At 40.8% G+C, this 21,047-nt stretch overlaps 2 protein-coding genes across 3 annotated transcripts in view; one reads left to right on the top strand and one right to left on the bottom strand.

Moving 5' to 3' along the window:
• Positions 1–21,047, bottom strand: part of LOC138630290 (5-hydroxyisourate hydrolase-like) — a 62,760-nt gene that overhangs the window by 19,756 nt on the left and 21,957 nt on the right. The window lies entirely within an intron of this gene.
• Positions 1–21,047, top strand: part of LOC138630276 (voltage-dependent calcium channel subunit alpha-2/delta-4-like) — a 69,501-nt gene that overhangs the window by 46,420 nt on the left and 2,034 nt on the right. Inside the window, exons 28-38 of one of the 2 annotated variants that reach the window (XM_069714507.1) lie at positions 5,767–5,828; positions 7,472–7,498; positions 8,455–8,469; positions 8,593–8,637; positions 8,745–8,807; positions 17,781–17,851; positions 17,980–18,055; positions 18,407–18,459; positions 18,734–18,789; positions 20,046–20,066; positions 20,444–20,561. In XM_069714507.1, the coding sequence (XP_069570608.1) occupies positions 5,767–5,828; positions 7,472–7,498; positions 8,455–8,469; positions 8,593–8,637; positions 8,745–8,807; positions 17,781–17,851; positions 17,980–18,055; positions 18,407–18,459; positions 18,734–18,789; positions 20,046–20,066; positions 20,444–20,561 (607 nt within the window). The remainder of the gene's footprint in view (positions 1–5,766; positions 5,829–7,471; positions 7,499–8,454; positions 8,470–8,592; positions 8,638–8,744; positions 8,808–17,780; positions 17,852–17,979; positions 18,056–18,406; positions 18,460–18,733; positions 18,790–20,045; positions 20,067–20,443; positions 20,562–21,047) is intronic. The other variant, XM_069714508.1, reaches the window with a different exon arrangement.

Below are 21,047 nucleotides of genomic sequence, written 5' to 3'. Positions count from 1 at the left end.
TGTGTGCCTGTTTCTGTTATACTGAGTGTGTAATGTGCATTAAAGCTGTTTGACAGAAATAGTAACAGCAGAGTGTTGCAGCTGCAGGCTGAGCTTTGAATGGAGAGAGACACTGTAAGATCTGTTTCTTTGCAGTACCGTCTTTAATCATGAACATGCCGGGAATTACACAGAAAAAGAAAGATTGCAAATGTAGTTGTCGAAGAATAAAGAAGACGTTTTCGTTTTTGTAAGATGGAGTTCTGGGTGACACTTCATTTGGAAATACAGTGAACCCTCGTTTTCCGCGGGGGTTACGTTCCAAATAGAAACCGTGATAGGCGAAATCCGTGAAGTAGTAACCTTTATTTTTTTTACAATTATTATACAATGAAATACTCCATAATTTTTTTTTCTGCAGTCATTAATCCACAAAGCTAATGCAGACTCCATCCTTACATGGTCTTGTTGCGGACAGTTGCAACCCTTTTTGCATCCTTATTAAAACTTATTGCTGCTGTCTTCCTTATGTTATTTTCCTCCTTCTTTATGGAACGAACGGAAGATTCATTAATTCCGTAATGGCGACCTACAGCCGCACAGCTTCTACCTTCATTTAACATGTCCAGAAGTTTAACTTTTTCTGCGATAGTTAGCATCTTCCTCTGCCTTTTGGGCCCGACCGCAAGTGCCTTTGTCGGTGCAGAACGTTTTGTCGACATTATGGGTTTTAGAGAAACTTGAAATTGCCAGAGAATTTGCAAACTTAAACTTGGCAAGCTGTTTTACGTACGTGTACATATTAAACCGCAACGTTATTGACAAACAGGTAGAGAAGAAGCGGAGAGACTGTTTAGCCAATCAGAATGCAGAACACAATGCACGATGCAAATCCGTGAAGCAGCGAGACCGTGAAAGGTGAACCGCGTTATAGCGAGGGGTCACTGTATACAGAAGGTCCCACTGCTGCTTTTATATACAAAACAACTCAGATATAAGAACCAGCATCAAAATCATAAAAATAACCTTATTTTGAATGAGGATATTGGAACTGTTGCATACAGTAGCACACAGGTTTAAAACTCAGTTAACCCTCCTAACTTTTTGATGGCAAACATTATGGAAAGATTGATATTGTGAGATGTCATCATAGACTGCATGCCTTAAGCTGCAATACCAGCGAGTGCCACTAGGGGTCGGCTCCAAAAAGCCTCCGGCTCCATAGACTCCCATTCAACTTCTCTCATCAAATCCAAAGTGAATAAAATGTGTCCATCAGTTATCTCGGTGTTGTTAGCTAAAGTCACTCCTTCTTCTTAGTTTTCTGGAGGTCCATCTGAAAATAATCCCTCATTCATTAGAAAAGAAGATTCAAGAAGACCTGTTTTTGGGGGCGTGCCTGTTTGATTGACAGGCCTGTGGTGCAGTCAGGTGACAGCTATCGGTGGGCGGGACGTAGTATCGTCAGGTTTCCAATCAGAGGAAGGAAGTTTGATGCTGAAATTGTAACGTTTCTTCTGGACTTGAAAGTAAATAGCCATTAAATGTCTGTATGTATAATGTCAGTGGAGTTCTGGCCGTTAAACATACGTAATCCCAGCAGACCACCTCATCGGTGGGCGGGTCGACTGTCCACTGTCACCAGCTCTCTCTGTGCCTGTCATCAGTCTGCTGCATGTTGTCCGGTCTTGTGCAGGCCAGGGCTGAATTATTTTACAAGGTACATTTCTGTTACTGACAGTGTTAATGTTTAGTTAGCTGTTTCTTGAATTTACACATCAGACCAGTTACAAAACTGTATTTGACTGTAGTTCATTTAACTTGTCATCTAGGCAACTAACTGAGGTTTACTGGCCTTGTTTTGACAAATCATGGCGTTGATATGGTTGTTTTATTGTGGCTGTTTTCCTGCTACACAGTTCTCACTAAAAATAGAGATAACATAATATAATAACGTAAACTGTTGGCTTAACTAACAACTACTGGGTCCAAAAAGAATCTAACGTTACAATCATCCGTTATAAAAAAAAAACAAGCCAACCTCTGACTCACGACACAGAAAGAATACACAAAATTCTGGTAAAATCGCTCAGTTACAGCAAATTTGTAGCAGAATCCAGAAATGACCAACACAGTTAACTACAGAGAAAAATGAAAAGTATCAACAGGAGCGTGTTTTACAGAAGAAATAAATAGAGTAATTTATACCCGGCCTGTGAAGGCACGAAGGGAAACAAGTACATGAAATATATATAAACACTGCAAAAAGTATAAACAGTGCTGGTAGTAAACTGGATCAGAACATGTTTATGTTTATCTTAAAAAGATTTATTCCAACTCTCCAGGCAATGCAGAGGTGAAGTTGGGCAGACTATTAAAATAAAATGCAGCTGCAGATTGTCGGATCCTGTCCTCACTAACTACTCACACAAATCAGAAGGAAGTCTCCTCAGAGCACACCGAGCTTGAAGTATTCACGGGTAACTTTAGGTTCAGGAGCAGAATAAACGTGTCGAGTGTGTTTTGTCCTTTCACGAACTCGTCCTTGCAGACTGCAGCAGAAACAGTGCAGCTGCAGCGCTGAAGGGCAGCGATGAGCACGCCGGTGATGGGAAAGGATGGAAATTTAAAAAAATCAAAACCTGAGAAATTAAATCAAACAGCTGAGCTAAACTGAAGACCTTTAAATTTGTGGAGAGGATATTTTTTTTTTTTCAGGAATGAATGACAGCGATGCCTCAATTGGATTAAAGGACACAAAGGTCAGGACTCTCCGTGAACACAAACACAGTCACATGTCTCTTTACTACCAATCCTGCTGCTGAGCTCGGAGGCATCCCAGTTTAAAGCCTTTCAATTCAATTGTATTCATATAGCGCCAAATCACAACATAGGTTATTTCATGGCACTTAACACATTAAAGTCCTTACAGCAAGACTTTACAATATTATACAGAGAAACACAACAATTCAACAATTCAACAATTCCCACATAAGGTAGGAGGGAAAAACTCCTCTTTAAGGGAGAAAAACCTCCAACAGAGAGAAGAAAAACTCCCTTTAACAGGAAGAAACCTCCGACAGAACCAGGATCAGAGGTGGGCGGGGCATCTGTAAACAGAACAAGGATCAGAGGTGGGCGGAGCATCTGTTAACAGAACCAGGATCAGAGGTGGGCGGGGCATCTGTAAACAGAACCAGGATCAGAAGTGGGCGGAGCATCTGTTAACAGAACCAGGATCAGAGGTGGGCGGAGCATCTGTAAACAGAACCAGGATCAGAGGTGGGCGGAGCATCTGTAAACAGAACCAGGATCAGAGGTGGGCGGGGCATCTGTAAACGGAACCAGGATCAGAGGTGGGCGGAGCATCTGTTAACAGAACCAGGATCAGAGGTGGGCGGAGCATCTGTTAACAGAACCAGGATCAGAGGTGGGAGGAGCATCTGTTAACAGAACCAGGATCAGAGGTGGGAGGAGCATCTGTTAACAGAACCAGGATCAGAGGTGGGCCGAGCATCTGTAAACAGAACCAGGATCAGAGGTGGGAGGAGCATCTGCCTTGACCTTTCTCTCTAAATGGATGGTTCAGCTCTGCTCCATGCAAACAGAAACTTCCCACCACCCTCAGCATCACAGTAATATAATAATAATAGTTCCTAATGAACAGTATTTCACCTTGGAGATAATGAAATTTAAAAAGACATCTTTAAGTCTTTGCACTTACAAACGACACAACAAATCACCAACAAGTTCCACAAAGTAAAAGTTAAAGAGATGGAGGTGAGTATGTGAGAGATAATCGATAATGAGCTGTGGTTCACTTATTGAAAGACGCTGCACACTTGCAGCCTAATTGCCTCTGCACAGCCAAACACACAAATATTGGATAAATAGAGACAATGTTGTGTTTGCTAGAAAAGAAAATTCAATTTTTTTTTTTTTTTTTTCTGGCTTTAATACGATTTCAATGAAAAAGCATGAGAAGTCTTCAAATTAAATCCAGGTAACAAAGTAAACATGAAGGTTGCTACTTAAAAAGACAGCAGGTTGGTTTTTTTTAGTCGAATCTGCAGCCAGTGAACGGCTCAATAATACAAGGTTTTCAGAGCGAGGCTGCTTTTCCAATAACACCAGTACACACCGGGCTCACCGTGTCGTCCCGTATCACTCATCCGTGTGTGTCTGTGTTTTCATAATTGAAGTCGTAGTTGCAGATATTTTGTTGGAACGAGTGCCGCTCGTCCTGTAGCGGTGAGGTCACTAAGTTTAGCGGCGGAGGGACGCTCAGGGTTCTTCTTTGCTTTGGGAGTCTCCTTTTGGAAGTTACTGTACCAATAATTTATGCTAATTAGGTCCAGTCAAACCAAGCTTTGAATGAATTTCATTAAACTTCAAAATGTAATAAGTTTTATGGGTTTCAAATTACTTCAATGCTGTTTTATCTTTCTTTGAGCATAAAAGAATCAGTCGCTGCGATTTATATTTTCCCGGTATGTCAAGTTTGAATTCATATTAAATATTTTGTCAAGAGTCAGTGACAAGCGGCAGCTATCAATGATGTTATCAACCATCAGTGATGTCATCATCCATCAGTGATGTCATCAACCATCAGTGATGTCATCGTTGGTTTGTGAACATTATGAATCCTCCACTTCAGATTCTGTCCGTCACCATCTTTGCTAGTTCGGAGCGGTTTGGAGCAGGAAGTGACCATATTTGGACGAGCTGGGGGAGGAGCTAGCTGGTGGATCTGACCGATCTGATTGGAAACCTGACGACACTACGTCCCGCCCACCGATAGCTGTAACCTGACTGCACCACAGGCCTGTCAATCAATCAGACACGCCCCCAAAAACAGGTCTTCTTGAATCTTCTTTTCTAATGAATGAGGGATTATTTTCAGATGGACCTCCAGAAAACTAAGAAGAAGGAGTGACTTTAGCTAACAACACCGAGAGAACTGATGGACACATTTGATTCACTTTGGATTTGATGAGAGAAGTTGAATGGGAGTCTATGGAGCCGGAGGCTTTTTGGAGCCGACCTCTGGTGGCACTCGCTGGTATTGCAGCTCAAGGCCTAATTGTTTTTAGACCTGGAAGCTACGAGCACTTTTATATCCATTCTGTGGTCAAGACGTTAAATGGGCTGCACTTGTATTGCACTTCTTCACCATAGCAGTCTCATAGAGCTCTACAGTCTGCCTCCCATTCACACACTCACACATTCACACACCAATGACGGCAGGAGGACCAAACTTTACGATTAGTGGGCTTCACTGCTTTCTGATTTTGCCACTGTGACTCTAATTGGAATAAACGTTAATAAAGACAAGAGCAGCTTCATTTGAAACAGATCCACTGGTGTCGTCCAATCACAAATTTGCTAAGCAATGATTGGACAGCAGTTGTTCAGGGGAGGAGTTTAGCAGACCGTCGTTTGTGTGGTAGTGAGTCCTCAACACAGCAGTAACACAACAGCACAGATCTGACCGGACTCTGTAATGCTGGCTGTGTTCTACAGTCTGATACTGTGAGTAATGAAGCTGCTACAGTGCATTACTGAGAGACGTGTCATTAGCGCACCTGCAGGAGCACCCAGATACCAGTGTTTACAGCCCTTCATTAGCATCAGGACGTGACAAATGTGGACCCAGGGTCCAATTGATTTCCTGTCCTCTTTCCTTCCTCCACAAACACGGCATCGCGTCCAGCGCCACCTCTGCAGAGTACATCTTATCCTGCGTCCATCTAAATGCTGCATGTCTCTGTTTTTTTCTATTTATAGCTATCGGGGTGCAGATGTCCTTGGATTTGCTGGAAAAGAGGTTCTGGGCCGTCGCCAAGCAGGTGACTGCACGCTTCACGTTTACGCACACATGGGCGTGTGATTTGTAGGAACAAGTCATTGACGTGTTTATTGTTCAAAGGCCGATATTAACCTGGATTTGACCTTAAAATGCCAAACTCTTATCCCTTAAACACGAATCTTAACCTCACCACAATAACACAAATGTGCTGAATGCATTTCCTTCCTCATAAAACAAACAGACACTTTCAGTCTGTTTGTTAGCAGGATAACAGATCAACTAAACGTCCAATTTACTTTAAACTCAGTGCCATTTTTTAAGTAAAGAAACCCCCAAAAACAAGGTTTATACAATTTTTAATAAGCTTTTTCCAAAGATGATCTATGTCATATTTGGTGGTAATTGGATTTATGGTAGAGGAGAAAATTTCAAAAAGGTGTTTTTCAAAAAATTCATGCTCAAAAAACTGGTTGAAAATGTATGATGAAGGATTACGGTCTAAAAGGCTTTTGAGCCAAAGAAGAACCCTTTGAATTTTGGAGCTTTTTTCAAATCTAGTAAATGGCAGTAAAGTTTAATAGTAACAAATACATTTTAGAAATATGATGAGTCCATAAAGAATCCATATTTACGGGTCCCAATAATCCTCTGGGAGACACATGAACTCACTCAAACTTAACACAGTCGTTACAGAGTTGTTACAAAGCAGCAGAGGTGTTCTGGGAACGAATTTCAGTGCGACCGGGCCGACTGGTGACGCTCTCATGTGCCAGGAAAATGTGTGTGGACGGGTCCGTTGATGCAGCTTCTAGTTTAATAGAGGAAAAGCAGACCTGGTACGATTATAACAAAGGTTCAGTTCAATGTGCTCTATAAAAAGCCTTTTAGACCGTAATCCTTCATCATACATTTTCAACCAGTTTTTTTAGCATGAATTTTTTTGAAAAACACCTTTTTGAAATTTTCTCCTCAACCATAAATCCAATTACCACCAAATATGACATAGATCATCTTTGGAAAAAGCTTATTAAAAATTGTATAAACCTTGTTTTTGGGGGTTTCTTTACTTAAAAAAATATTGACCAAATAAATTGTCCATAACTCGTTAAGGATTTGTTCAATCATCATTCATTTTGGTACATATGTTCGGACCATGTTCGGGAAGATGTCTACCAAAGCATTTTGAGCTTGACCTTTAGGGGGCGCCACAAGTGGGAAAAGTTCATATCCTGTTATTAGCTGCACAGATTCACACAAAATTCTGTTTGCACGGTTAAATATTTCGCTCAAATGTTACAATGATTGATTAAAGTGGAGGTGGTTTGTCACTAGAAATATACATTTCTCGTTAATAATACATAAATAATCAAAGTAAATCACTGTAACATCCCACAGAGCTGAAATGGTTTCAGCACATGAAGTGACAAAACTTCACTGCAACTCATTTCACAAGTCTGTCCTTCTATATATTATAAAATATGCAAATTCTCTCAGCATCTTCATCTCTTGAAGTCTATATTCAGATGCTACCAGGTTTGACAGACAATGATACTGGCTATCAGGAGGTTTCAGTTTGGTCAAACATTTCATTTGTACTTTATGCACAACATTTTTTTGACTTCTTTGATTCAAATTTCACCAATATTTTGGTCATCATCAAGCTGATTTGTGATTTCTTTTCAGAATTTTATCACCAACATTTTGACTGTTGTAAGTGTAAACAAACAATCGATTGGTGCATGTGGGCATGGCCTGTTCATCATTACGCTCCATTTTATGCCTTTGCTCAGTTTCCTGTCAGCTGGAACGACACATGAAACTGTGTAAAGCAGCAGATATTTATATTCAACCAGCTCTTTGCTGCTTGAGGCTTTAATTTTAGCCAAATGAGCTTCTTCCATCTGTTGAGCACAAAAAGGCTGGAACCTGCAAATTTCCGCTTGCGGCTTTATTCGCTCTATTTTTATTTATTGAACAGTTTTGTTGTGCGAGATTGTCGACAGATTTTTAAGCTTGTTACAAAACGTGTCCCCAACTACGAGCAACAGTCGCTCTCCGACCCCGTGAAGGTCTCCTGCAGTTCAGTGAAGCAGAAGCAGAGCTCCGGCTGAATTTGTGCAGATGTCCTGTTGAGGTTGATTATGTACATAATGTTATTAAGGGGAACTGACAGCTGTGACAGGCTGGATTAATGTATTTACAAGACTCCACCGCCGACGTCGAATCATCTGACTTACACAACACATTTGCAGCCTTTTGCCACTAATTCGCCGTGTCTGAGGTTTATGCAGTTATTTCCCTGGAGTGAAAACTTTAATTCAGTCTTAAAACACGGCTGCTTCTCTCCGCCTCAGAGGACTTTAAATTTATATTTTGGTTTACGGGTTTCAGACTTCCAAAGCTGCATCCTGTCACAGTTTTACACCTGAGAACGGATCAGGTGGAATCTGAACCCGTCAGTGCTTCTAATGTGCATCTTAATACAAACACCTGTTTGTAACCTAAATTACAACCACATTATAAATTAGTTCTTTGTTTTCTTTAACCAAAAGCCTATTAAAAAATAATTCCCTGATAGATTTTCCAGTTTTGTTTTCTACAATTTGTTGTTGTTATTTTCATCACTGTTTTATCACTTATTTAACTGTCGATGTTGTTTTTTGTAGCCCAGCGACACAGACGTAAGTAAACACTGATTATTGTAATAAAACGTATTTTATATTCATAATCTTATTCTTTATAAAGTCATCTTTTGACACATGCTTCTTAAAGGTCCCACTTCACCTTTATTTCTCCTTCTCTAGTGTTCGACCATCGAAGGTGTGTGTCCTCTCAGCTGTGAGAGCGTTGTAAGTACCCAGCATCCTCTCTGTTGCTCATCACCAAACATCAGCTCTTTTTCTGTTTGAAGAACCGAAACAAACACATTTCTTTTTTTTTTCTGCTTCCTGTTCAGGATCTGAACTGTTTCCTGGTTGACAACAACGGCTTCATCCTGCTGTCCAAAGACAGGAACGAAGTAAGATCGCTCACCTGACACCACAACACCTTAATCATTACTTCACTATGCTGCTTTAGAGGAAAGTCATTTAAAGTTGGTCAAATATATTTCAAATTAAGATAATCACAGGATTCATAAATAAAGTTTATTTTATATACATGGTCAGAGTTGTAAGTTCATTTATTGTCCTGTTTGGATGAGTTTGGTCCATTTTTTAAAGTTTTAAACTAAACGTCTTGCAGATTTCCCTTTTAAGTTCTATTTAAACTGAACCTCTTTGGCTTGTTCGGTTCAACTTGAACTCAGGAAGTTGATTTTTTTGAATCAGTCGTGATGAGTTCTGGTGTCAGTAGTGGACGTGCTTCCTGTCGGACCTGCCGTTGGCGTCGGGAGGTGATTTCAGCCGCTGACGGCGGCTCTTCGGATCATTTAACATGTTCAACAACATCTGGACGGCTCACAGGATTTGAGGACAGTTCGGCTCGTAATCTGTGTGTGTGTGTGTGTGTGTGTGTGTGTGTGTGTGTGTGTGTGTGTGTGTGTGTGTGTGTGTGTGTGTGTGTGTGTGTGTGTGTGTGTGTGTGTGTGTGTGTGTGTGTGTGTGTGTGTGCGTGTGTGTGTGTGTGTGCATGGTGCATTAAAAGTGAATATAACAGCTGCTGCACCTGCTCGCCTTATCTGACTGGGGCGGAGTAGATTTGACCCGTCCAGGCCAAGGTCAAAGGTCACACAAATCTACAGCTCTGCAGTGTCTGAAGAGGGTTTTAACTACGTCTGGTTCAAGTCTGGAAGTTCAAGTCTGTTTATTTGAAGGTTAAAGATGCAAATGTTTTGACTTTCAGTCAGTCACATGACCTCTCAGACTGGAATCGACTCTGCAGATCTACTTATAAACAAGAAAAAGTTGTAACATTCAATTTTATTGGCAAAACATATTCAAAGCTTTTCTTTTGTCCTTAAATATTTAAAAGAAATGTTAAATGTTGCATCTGTAACATTAGCGTTTTTCTGCTTGTACATTCTTGCCACATATCTATTAGTGGAATAGCAGGATGTAAAATGTGCCCGTGCAATCTGTTAAGCATGTACAATACAAAAAACATTGAGCCATGAACTAAAAGAGAAACATGGAAGAGGAAGAATCAGTTTTAAAGATCAGTCTGTTTGATTTTCTCTCTGAAAAAGTCGCAGGTTTTTATAATCATAAACATGATCTATGATGCATTTTTCAAGACAGAATCACTGAAAATGAAGGTTTCACTTCGAGTAAATACAACGATGCTCTTTCAGCTGCAGTCACGTGTTTTAAGGAGGAAAATATGGATTGTGGATGAACAATTTATGATTAGGATTCTTTAGAGCTCATGAAGGCGAATGTGATCAGTGCATGTTGAAGAAATTAGGTGTTTTGTTCAGTTTTAGTTTCATAGTTTGCTGCAGCAGCTCTCAATTCATATTTCTGTTCATGCAAGTTTATGCCAGGAAAAAAAACATTTTAAATCAGTTTTCCCTTTTTGAATCAGAGACTACAGACTTAGTACGTGGTTTGTAATAATTGGAACATAAATGTCAGTCACCAGAGGTAGTTATATCATTTTTCCCACATGGGATTAGATGAAACAGATTATATGGAATTAATTAAAAGTTTAATTCATTGTGGATAAATATATTGAATAAGAACTCTGTAATTTGACATTTTCTGACTTAATATGTCAAAATGATGTTTATATGGTCATTCTGAACATGTTACATGTGTCGCTCTACTATGACGAACTAAAACTGAGATAAATCCAAAGGTTTGTTTGAGAATTTCTACATTTTTGGTTTTTAATTTCTCATTTTTAATTAGTGTTATTTTTCATCCGTTTTCCTTTTCTTGGCCAAATTGATCTTTTGTACGTCCCAGATATCATTTCCGAAGTGATGGTCTTCCTGTGCGCTGGCGTGCAGGCCGTCAGCGGGCCGTCCATCTGACAGCTGCTCGTTAGCTCTGGATTAACTCAGACTGTTAAGAGCCATAATTCTTGGGATTAATCCTGAGCCCACCATGCTACCATAAATACACACACACACACACACACACACACACACACACACACACACACACACACACACACACCAACTGAGCAGCCACACCCAGCCGGCCCACATCTCCTGCTCAGCCTCTGTTTGTTTCTCCTGTGGTTTAATCTCCCTCCACAGCTTCACGCTGTAACGTGATCTCTGACGTGGTCACGTAGAGCCGATGAACAGAGCGCCAGGAGATGTCTGATACTGTAGATGTTAATAAGACTCGGGGACTTCAGCCTCAGTCTCTATGAGCATTTGTTTACCATCTCACATCCATTATGGGATGGAGACGTCTGACTGTAAGAATTGCTGTTGGACTTTTGTACTTGTATCGCCTCCTTCAGTGCCGCGTGGACATGGAGAGCCTCTGAATAACGAAGGAATCTCTTTCATTGGAGCTTGTCGTCCACCGTGACGCAGCGCATGCTCAGGTCATCTGTGGGATCAGAGCGCCCTCTGTTGGAGGGTCTGAGAGACTGAACGTGTTTGTGGGGATTTTTCCAAAATAATTTTCACTGTTTGGGGCAAAAAAAAAAAAGTTTATTGCACGAGTAGGAAAGATAGAAAAATATGAAAGTGCAACTGTTTGTCTCTGACACTAGTGCCAACCGTAACAGAGGAACCTCTTTATTTCACTCTGTGGGCAGAGATCCTTGGTAAGGACGAAGCAGTGATTTACCAGCTTTGCGAGCCTTTTTAGACCTGCTGGGAATCTTTTTTCTTTTTCTCTGGAACCATTTCATCGGTGAAAATGAATTTTTAGTGGACTGAATGATCTTCACTTAGCTCGGCTAAACGTTAGCGGACAAATGTAGCCGGTTAGTGAGATTTACAAGTGAATGAGTTAAACAACTTTATATTAGCAGGGATCAACAGTGATGAGCAACTATAGGAAGCTAAACACAAGGCAGGAAGCGAGCTCACCTCCCGACAGACAGACAGACAGACAGACAGATGATGAGGATCCTCCAATCAGGTTGAACAAGCTGAAGTGCAGTTAGATTGAGGAGATGAGACTGAACAGCATCTTTTGTTCTGCTAGTGAGGGCCGGACCGCCCAAACCTGCAACCTGGACCACCCAAGAGAGAACCAACAGTTCAACTATCCTCACATGAGCAGCAGGCAGCAACCGTGGAGACGAAGACAGGAAGAGTCGTCAGACAGTCAGACGACAAAGGACAAAGATTCACATCCACAACTAATGATGTTCAAGTTTAGGTTTGACTCTGCTGAGACTGAAAGTTTAACTGCTGCAATAATCTTGATCAATAGCACAAAGACGGATTTACAACATGGAGAGAAGAGCTGCGTGTCCAGAACGTCTCGCTTTCATTTCTGTTTAAATTATTCTTACTTTTTTTGAAACGCGAACCTGTTGAGGTGTGATTCAGATTCAGATTCAGGTTCAGATTCAGATTCAGGTTCAGGTTCAGATTCAGATTCAGATTCAGATTCAGGTTCAGGTTCAGGTTCAGATTCAGATTCAGATTCAGGTTCAGGTTCAGATTCAGATTCAGGTTCAGGTTCAGATTCAGATTCAGATTCAGATTCAGGTTCAGATTCAGATTCAGATTCAGATTCAGATTCAGGTTCAGGTTCAGATTCAGGTTCAGATTCAGGTTCAGATTCAGGTGCAGCAACATATTCTCATATTCTGCTGTAGAGAAACCTGAAAGTAAAAATCATTCGCTGTAGATGCTCATTTTTCATTATTTGCGCTGTTGGAAGTCTTACTCAGCAGAAACTGTGTTTTGCTGAGTTTCTGGATTCTGCAAGAGTTCTGTGGTACCGCCCAGAACCCCCCCCCCCCCACACACACACACACACACACACACACACACACACACACACACACACACACACTTCTGAAAGCATGGGGGCGTGAAGGTGTAGCGCTCGGTGCGTTGCAGGGCATGGTAAATATTTAATCAGGTGGGGAAATTAATTCTGACTAAAAGAAATAGGTCAGCTGGAGGAAGTGTAATGAGCCCCAACACAAAGAGGAAGGCGTTGTTGTCGGAGGCGTCGGCCATGTGATCGATGATGGTGTCTGAGAACCTGCTGCAGGAGTCCACCGTTCATCCTCAGACTCATTAACATGACCTTTGACGTCGCCATAGCAACCCCACATGTCTGAAATATTCATCACACACCATAAAACTAAAGTATCGGACAGACAAAGTTAAGAGAAAGCTATTCTCGGTATCTTGGGTACGGTGGCCCTCTCAGGACATTCGACTCCACTCTATTCGGTCAGAAAGGCAAAACCTCCAGTCTGGCTGTATTTATGCTGACCTCAGCTTTGAGCTGAATGCCAATATTTGCATGTGTGCTGTCGCGTCGTGTGAGTTACCCCCAGGCAGATGTGTGTTCCTTCTAACAACTATAGCCTAATCTGTTCAAAAATATAAAATAAAACCAATGCACAAACACAGTTTTTCAATAAATCTCTGCACAGCACAACTTTAAAGAACCATTGAACAACACGTCTTCAGAAAGACACATCATATACATATATGCACACAATATTTAGGCTAACTCTGAACTCCCTATCTTTGGCCTGCCTGGTGTCGGGCATTATGGTCAGAACTTCCACTCGGTCGACCCATAGAGATGATTCGGCCGGATCCGGTGAAGTAATACCACCGCGATATGCCCTGATCTTAACAGCGGGTTACTACGTATCGCTCCAAAACCCTTATGGAGCCCCGGAGAGGAACGTCTTACGTCTCCGGACTTTTCAAGTTTAATAAAAGGTCCTTGAGGTCAAGTAGCTCACGTACTGATCCTCCAGAGAGAAGCCAAACCGCCACTCACCATGGAAGAGTTCAGGCGTCCCGTCTTTGTATCGTCGGATCGGTGGAGGAGACTGTGGCCTACAGTGTTTGGTTCGACTCCCGAACAATGGTCAGGGTCGTATTTTTATTCCAAGAAAAATTATGAAAGTATACAGGTAAAAAAGCGAAAATACAAAAAAGCCTGCAAGCAGCTGCAAAAGTTGATCTCAACACCTCTGAATCAGACGGAAGTGAACAGGAAGTCAGATTCTGCCCTCTAACCACACCGAGCACTTTAGCCCCCCGATCTGTCGACATGCAGCTCTTTTTATTCCGATCTGTCTACATGCAGCTCTTTTTATTCCGATCTGTCTAAATGCAGCTCTTTTTATTCCGATCTGTCTAAATGCAGCTCTTTTTATTCCGATCTGTCTACATGCAGCTCTTTTTATTCTGATCTGTCGACATGCAGCTCTTTTTATTCCGATCTGTCTACATGCAGCTCTTTTTATTCTGATCTGTCTACATGCAGCTCTTTTTATTCCGATCTGTCTACATGCAGCTCTTTTTATTCCGATCTGTCTACATGCAGCTCTTTTTATTCCGATCTGTCTAAATGCAGCTCTTTTTATTCCGATCTGTCTACATGCAGCTCTTTTTATTCTGATCTGTCGACATGCAGCTCTTTTTATCTGTCGACATGCAGCTCTTTTTATCCGATCTGTCTACATGCAGCTCTTTTTATTCCGATCTGTCTAAATGCAGCTCTTTTTATTCTGATCTGTCTAAATGCAGCTCTTTTTATTCCGTCTATGCTCTTTTTATTCCGATCTGTCTACATGCAGCTCTTTTTATTCCGATCTGTCTACATGCAGCTCTTTTTATTCCTGTCTATGCAGCTCTTTTTATTCTGATCTGTCGACATGCAGCTCTTTTTATTCCGATCTGTCTACATGCAGCTCTTTTTATTCCTGTCTACATGCAGCTCTTTTTATTCCGTCTGTCGACATGCAGCTCTTTTTATTCCGATCTGTCTACATGCAGCTCTTTTTATTCCGATCTGTCTACATGCAGCTCTTTTTATTCCGATCTGTCTACATGCAGCTCTTTTTATTCCGATCTGTCTACATGCAGCTCTTTTTATTCCGATCTGTCTACATGCAGCTCTTTTTATTCCGATCTGTCTACATGCAGCTCTTTTTATTCCGATCTGTCTATCTTTTTATTCCGATCTGTCTACATGCAGCTCTTTTTATTCTGATCTGTCTGACATGCAGCTCTTTTTATTCCGATCTGTCTACATGCAGCTCTTTTTATTCCATGATCTGTCTACATGCAGCTCTTTTTATTCTACATGCAGCTCTTTTTATTCCGATCTGTCTACATGCAGCTCTTTTTATTCCGATCTGTCTAAATGCAGCTCTTTTTATTCCGATCTGTCTACATGCAGCTCTTTTTATTCCGATCTGTCTACATGCAGCTCTTTTTATTCCGATCTGTCTACATGCAGCTCTTTTTATTCCGATCTGTCTACATGCAGCTCTTTTTCCGATCTGTCTATTCTTTTTATTCGATCTGTCTACATGCAGCTCTTTTTATTCCGATCTGTCGACATGCAGCTCTTTTTATTCCGATCTGTCTACATGCAGCTCTTTTTATTCCGATCTGTCTACATGCAGCTCTTTTTATTCCGATCTGTCTACATGCAGCTCTTTTTATTCCTGTCTACATGCTGTCTTTTTTATTCCGATGTCACATGCTCTTTTTATTCCGATCTGTCTACATGACATGCACATGCAGCTCTTTTTATTCCGATCTGTCTACATGCAGCTCTTTTTATTCCGATCTGTCGACATGCAGCTCTTTTTATTCCGATCTGTCTACATGCAACTCTTTTTATTCCGATCTGTCTACATGCAACTCTTTTTATTCCGATCTGTCTAAATGCAGCTCTTTTTATTCCGATCTGTCTACATGCAGCTCTTTTTATTCTGATCTGTCGACATGCAGCTCTTTTTATTCCGATCTGTCTACATGCAGCTCTTTTTATTCCGATCTGTCTAAATGCAGCTCTTTTTATTCTGATCTGTCTACATGCAGCTCTTTTTATTCCGATCTGTCTAAATGCAGCTCTTTTTATTCCGATCTGTCTAAATGCAGCTCTTTTTATTCCGATCTGTCTACATGCAGCTCTTTTTATTCCGATCTGTCTACATGCAGCTCTTTTTATTCCGATCTGTCTACATGCAGCTCTTTTTATTACGATCTGTCTACATGCAGCTCTTTTTATTCCGATCTGTCGACATGCAGCTCTTTTTATTCCGATCTGTCTACATGCAGCTCTTTTTATTCCGATCTGTCGACATGCAGCTCTTTTTATTCCGATCTGTCTACATGCAGCTCTTTTTATTCCGATCTGTCTACATGCAGCTCTTTTTATTCCGATCTGTCGACATGCAGCTCTTTTTATTCCGATCTGTCTACATGCAGCTCTTTTTATTCCGATCTGTCTACATGCAGCTCTTTTTATTCCACTTTGTGAGGAGACGCAGTTTGTATGGACACATCCTGTGTGGAAAGTTCCTTCACCTGCAAATGCGCACACAGCATGTATGTAACCTTCATGTGACCGACACACACACAGGTGGACAGGAAACCGTTCTTTCATGGTAGACATCTGAATTAGTTTCTGCTGATGGTGCACACATACACACAGGGTGACAAACATCTCCTTATATGGTCATATTTAGATTGCGCTCGATGTTCACCTCATTTAGGAACTGGTTCCTCTACACATGACAAACATTCACATTCACATTGAGCAATACCATTTTCATGTATGATTATATAGAAGCTTCTGCTTAGCTGGTTGGTTACATGGTTGTTTAATAATGCAATGCTGCTTTAGCTGAGTATATGTCCTTTATTAGGACTGTCACAGTTCCACTCTTGAGCGCCTTCCCAACAGTACTCAGCTGTAATCAGTAAAATGTTCATATTAAATTGGCTGCAGTAAACCTGTTAACACATTGGAATATGTTGGTCTTCATTTTCATGATTAAAGATGGGAGTTTCAAGAAAAAATACTATTCAAAATTCAAATTATTCAATTTTTTAATGGCATATAAGTTTCATTAGTCGTGTGTCTTCTGTCAGTGAAGCCCTGAGTGTCATAATAATAATCCAGACCTGTTTGAACTGTTTGAAGGAGGCCGTAGCAGAACGAAGCTGTGTTTTGCTGCAGTGAGTTGGCAGAGCTCCTGCAGCTTGCATTACTTCTCTTCTATGTTTATTCCAGCATTTTTTTCGGTGTAAGCAACATCGGACTGCGAACGCTCAGCAAACTGCGAGTCCTCCGAGGCTGCTGGGAAAAACCCGTCAGGACAGAGATGAAGTGTAGGCACAGAGCAGCTTTGTATTTGGACAGAGCTGCTGAGACGTAAAAGGCCTGAATAGTTTAGAGAGTCTGCTGCTGAGGGACGGAGAGGCTGGACATCCTGCAGACACAAACAGGACTTTAAATCACAATCCTTATTTCCTACTGACAGTTTTTTACTTCACAACCAAACACGCATTATTTTCTTTGCATCTATATTTTCTGTTTTTAGGGCATAACATCTTTTTTTTTCTCCACAAATTGGATAATTTTCTTTTAGCATAAAGACTGGAAGCAAAGGCAAACAGAAAGTTTAAAACTCCACCTACTAACACCCCCAAACCTTTTTTGTTTGTTTGATTCACACATAGAAATATGAAATCTACACTATTTCTTACCAAAGGACTTTTTACTATATATTTCCATCCACACAGTTTTGCTGCATGTTGCTGAGCGTACATTTTGCTTTGGGCCTCTAATTAGCTTGTTTCTTGTCCTTTTGAGCTTTGAACTCTCCCACTGTTAAAGCTCCATAGGTTGTTTCTGCAAGTAGCTCATTTTGATCCCAATTATGTTTTATAGTGAAAGCGCTCTCTGGTATCCGTAGTAGTTGTGATGGGTGAGGAGGACGGGGTGGAGAGGTGGGTCAGCAAAACATCGGCTTTAAAGATGGGAGACTGGTTCATTTCCTGTTTTAAACCGACATGAATGTTACGTTCACGTTGCTGAACTGTAATAAGAAATATTTACCTTCACATCTTTTCCAGGTCGGTCGATTCTTCGGCGAGGTGGACGGGTCTGTCATGGCGTCGCTGATCAAGATGGGAATGTACAAAAAGTAGGACTGACTCAGACACGTTTTTCTGATCATTTAATGTAAAAAGATATATCAGTAAGCACGAAGAAGAATGATGAGCTTTTTCACAACGGATGCCACTAAATTCAACCTGAATGTCTGTTTTCTAGAGTGTCGTTGTTTGACTACCAGGCGATGTGTAGGAGCAGCCACCATCACGCCAGCAGTGCTCGACCTCTGCTCAGTGTGAGTCTCATCAGAGGTTCAGCCTTTTATATAATCATAAAGTCTTATACATAAGTAGAGATGCATCAGTTCTGAAAGTAGTAATAAGTAGTAAAATAGTTTTGGTTTCTGTTATTATTCTTTTTTTTATTTTTTATTTTTTTTTAAAGAGCAATTTAAAGAGGTTTTTTTTTTTTTTTTTAGATTTTCTGCATTTTGCTGCATTTATTGACCCCAATACGTTAAATTTCTCAAATCATGAAATCATGAATTCATCTTTAACCAGTTTTGTCAACGCTTGTTGTTGTAAAAAACACACCAAATGTAAATGTTGCTCTATTAAATAATGATTTTTCCCTTTTCTTCCTGCAGCCGTTCTACGGCATCGTGGCTCTGATGAGATGGTTCTTCTCCAACGCACTCATGTAAAGTTCAACAGATTTTTATTTAGTGGCTGAGTGCCAAAGTACCAGAACAACATTGTGAAAATATTCCATAACAAGTAATTGTCCGTCATTGAAAATGTTTTTAAAAAATGACGGTATATTATTCAGTCTCTTGAGGAAATTGCAATAACGTAATTGAGAGATTTAAAGCAATATCTGTGGAATTCACAGACGTGTTTTCTTGTTGAGGGAACTTCCTCGTTGGATTGTCCGAAAGCGCCTCATGTAACCCGGTGTTTGTGTTTGCTGTCAGGTTCCTGCTGGACTTTAACTTCTGCGGTCTCTGGCACTCCGATTATTTTGTGGACGGTAAGATGATGTCATGATCATCAGACGGAGTCTGTTCTGTTGGGAAGTCCTATGAAGCTCAAACTGCACAGTCACTGTGTGAGCTCAGCTTCATGAAGCCAGAAGTTGGTCCAAACTGAAATATCTCCACAACTATTCAAAGATCTGCCATGGCATTTGGTGCAAACGTTCATGGTCTCCTCGGGATGAATCTTCATCAGTGTGCTGATCAAAGGACTTTTTCTCAAACGCTGTTCTGAGGTTCACAGTCGTGGTTTTGATTCTAATATCTGAACTGTTAAATTGATGACATCATTGATGACATCATCACGCTCCCCTCAGGATGAACCGTAACACCTCTGGTGATCACATGACTCTGCATCTAGTGCCACCAAAGGTTTTATTTCTCCTATACTTACTAAATGACATCATCAGCATCCTGTCCAGTGTACTGCCAGTTAGTAAATCTTAATATGCTAACATGGACGTGGTAAATATTATACATAAATATTATGTCTTGAAAGGTTTGTGAGAGATTGTTTTGGAAGGTTTTTGCACTTTAAATGAAAAAAATGAATCTATTTCACAATCTGAATATCACTTAGCTTTCTTAGCTATTATATGATCCAATGCATTGTCGTGTACTTTGCTTTTTCTCACAGATTCGATGCTGCAATGGAAATTACTCACTTTATTTATCAAATCGTGCACCTCATTTAATGTCCACATTTATCTTCAGTGACTCAATTCTACGTAAATTGAACCCTCAAACGAGTCGATGTCACGACCTCTACTGTCTGCTACCAATCCCACAATGCAACGACCATATTCAATACTGTACTGACTAAAATATGTACTCAGGAACATCACACATTATTATTATTATTGTTATTTTTGTGTGATTTTATTGCATGCAGACGGAGTAGATATCTGAGTCCGTTGTCAGTCTCCAACAGTTCTTCAGTCTAAACACAGAACACAGATGACGGTCAGACATTTTAAACATTTAACGAATGACCGCAGATCAGAATAAAGATCAAAAGAGATTTAGAATAAAGAGATGAATAATTTAAAAATGTGATATAATCTGAGGCTGTGATGTTTTTTTCATTCATCTTTCACAATGTCACTGCTTTATGTTTCATTTACAAACACCGCAAATCAACGGCTGGCTCATCTTCATCATTTTCATCATCCTCACCATCATCTTCATCATCATCATCATCACCTGCCTGTGTTCTCTGTGTTGTCGCTGTGATCCACTTTCATCAATGTAGCCAAAGCTGGCTATCACACCTGTGAGTACAACATGCTGTGTGTGTGTGTGTGTGTGTGTGTGTGTGTGTGTGTGTGTGTGTGTGTGTGTGTGTGTGTGTGTGTGTGTGTGTGTGTGTGTGTGTGTGTGTGTGTGTGTGTGTGTGTGTGTGTGTGTGTGTGTGTGTATAAAGAGACAGAAACATGAAGAAAACTGTGATGAACATCAGTCCTGTATTAGATGAGCTCACATTGAAAATAGAAGAAGTTGCCCGAAGTGTAGTGATATTGTGTAACATTGTGTGTGTGTGTGTGTGTGTGTGTGTGTGTGTGTGTGTGTGTGTGTGTGTGTGTGTGTGTGTGTGTGTGTGTGTGTGTGTGTGTGTGTGTGTGTGTGTGTGTGTGTGTGTGTTTTTCTCAGCTCATAAGCAGAAGAAAGTGGACGCCCTGCAGCCCTGCGACACGGCGTACCCCGGCTTCATGTACGACCCGTCTGTCAAAGAGGCCAACAGCCTCATCAAGTGTGGACGCTGCCAGAAGTATGACACACACACACACACACACACACACACACACACACACACACACACACACACACACACACACACACACACACACACACACACACACACACACACACACACACACACACACACTGTCTATTCTAACACGACTACGTTAGCTGCTGCAGGTCCTGTTTGGGAGAACTGAACTGACATAAGGTCAGTAAGTCTATTACGTTCTTACGTTCTTACGTTCTTACCACATTCATGTTTCCCAACAACAACCTTTATCATTATCCAATATCACCTTGGATTCAGTTCACAGTGCAGCAGGAGGTACCCAAGAATTACACGAGTGTCTTGGGTTCAATATGGAAATCTTTCTGATCCATTGGGCTTCCAGCGAAGTTTCTAGTCACTCATTGTAATCATGATTCTTCTGTGTTCTGTTTAATAGGAAAGTCAACAAGGGTGGAAATGACTTGTTTTGTTAAAAGGATGTTTTTCCTTCCTTCTGCTGGA

This window comes from Brachyistius frenatus, unplaced genomic scaffold, assembly GCF_029030835.1.
Source record: "Brachyistius frenatus isolate BFR_SWC_R1_liver_20210118 unplaced genomic scaffold, ASM2903083v1 Contig_131, whole genome shotgun sequence".
In the NCBI taxonomy this organism is placed as follows: Eukaryota; Metazoa; Chordata; class Actinopteri; family Embiotocidae; genus Brachyistius; species Brachyistius frenatus.
The sequence above is the reverse complement of the archived record's forward strand: the minus strand, read 5'-3'. Positions and strand labels throughout refer to the sequence as shown.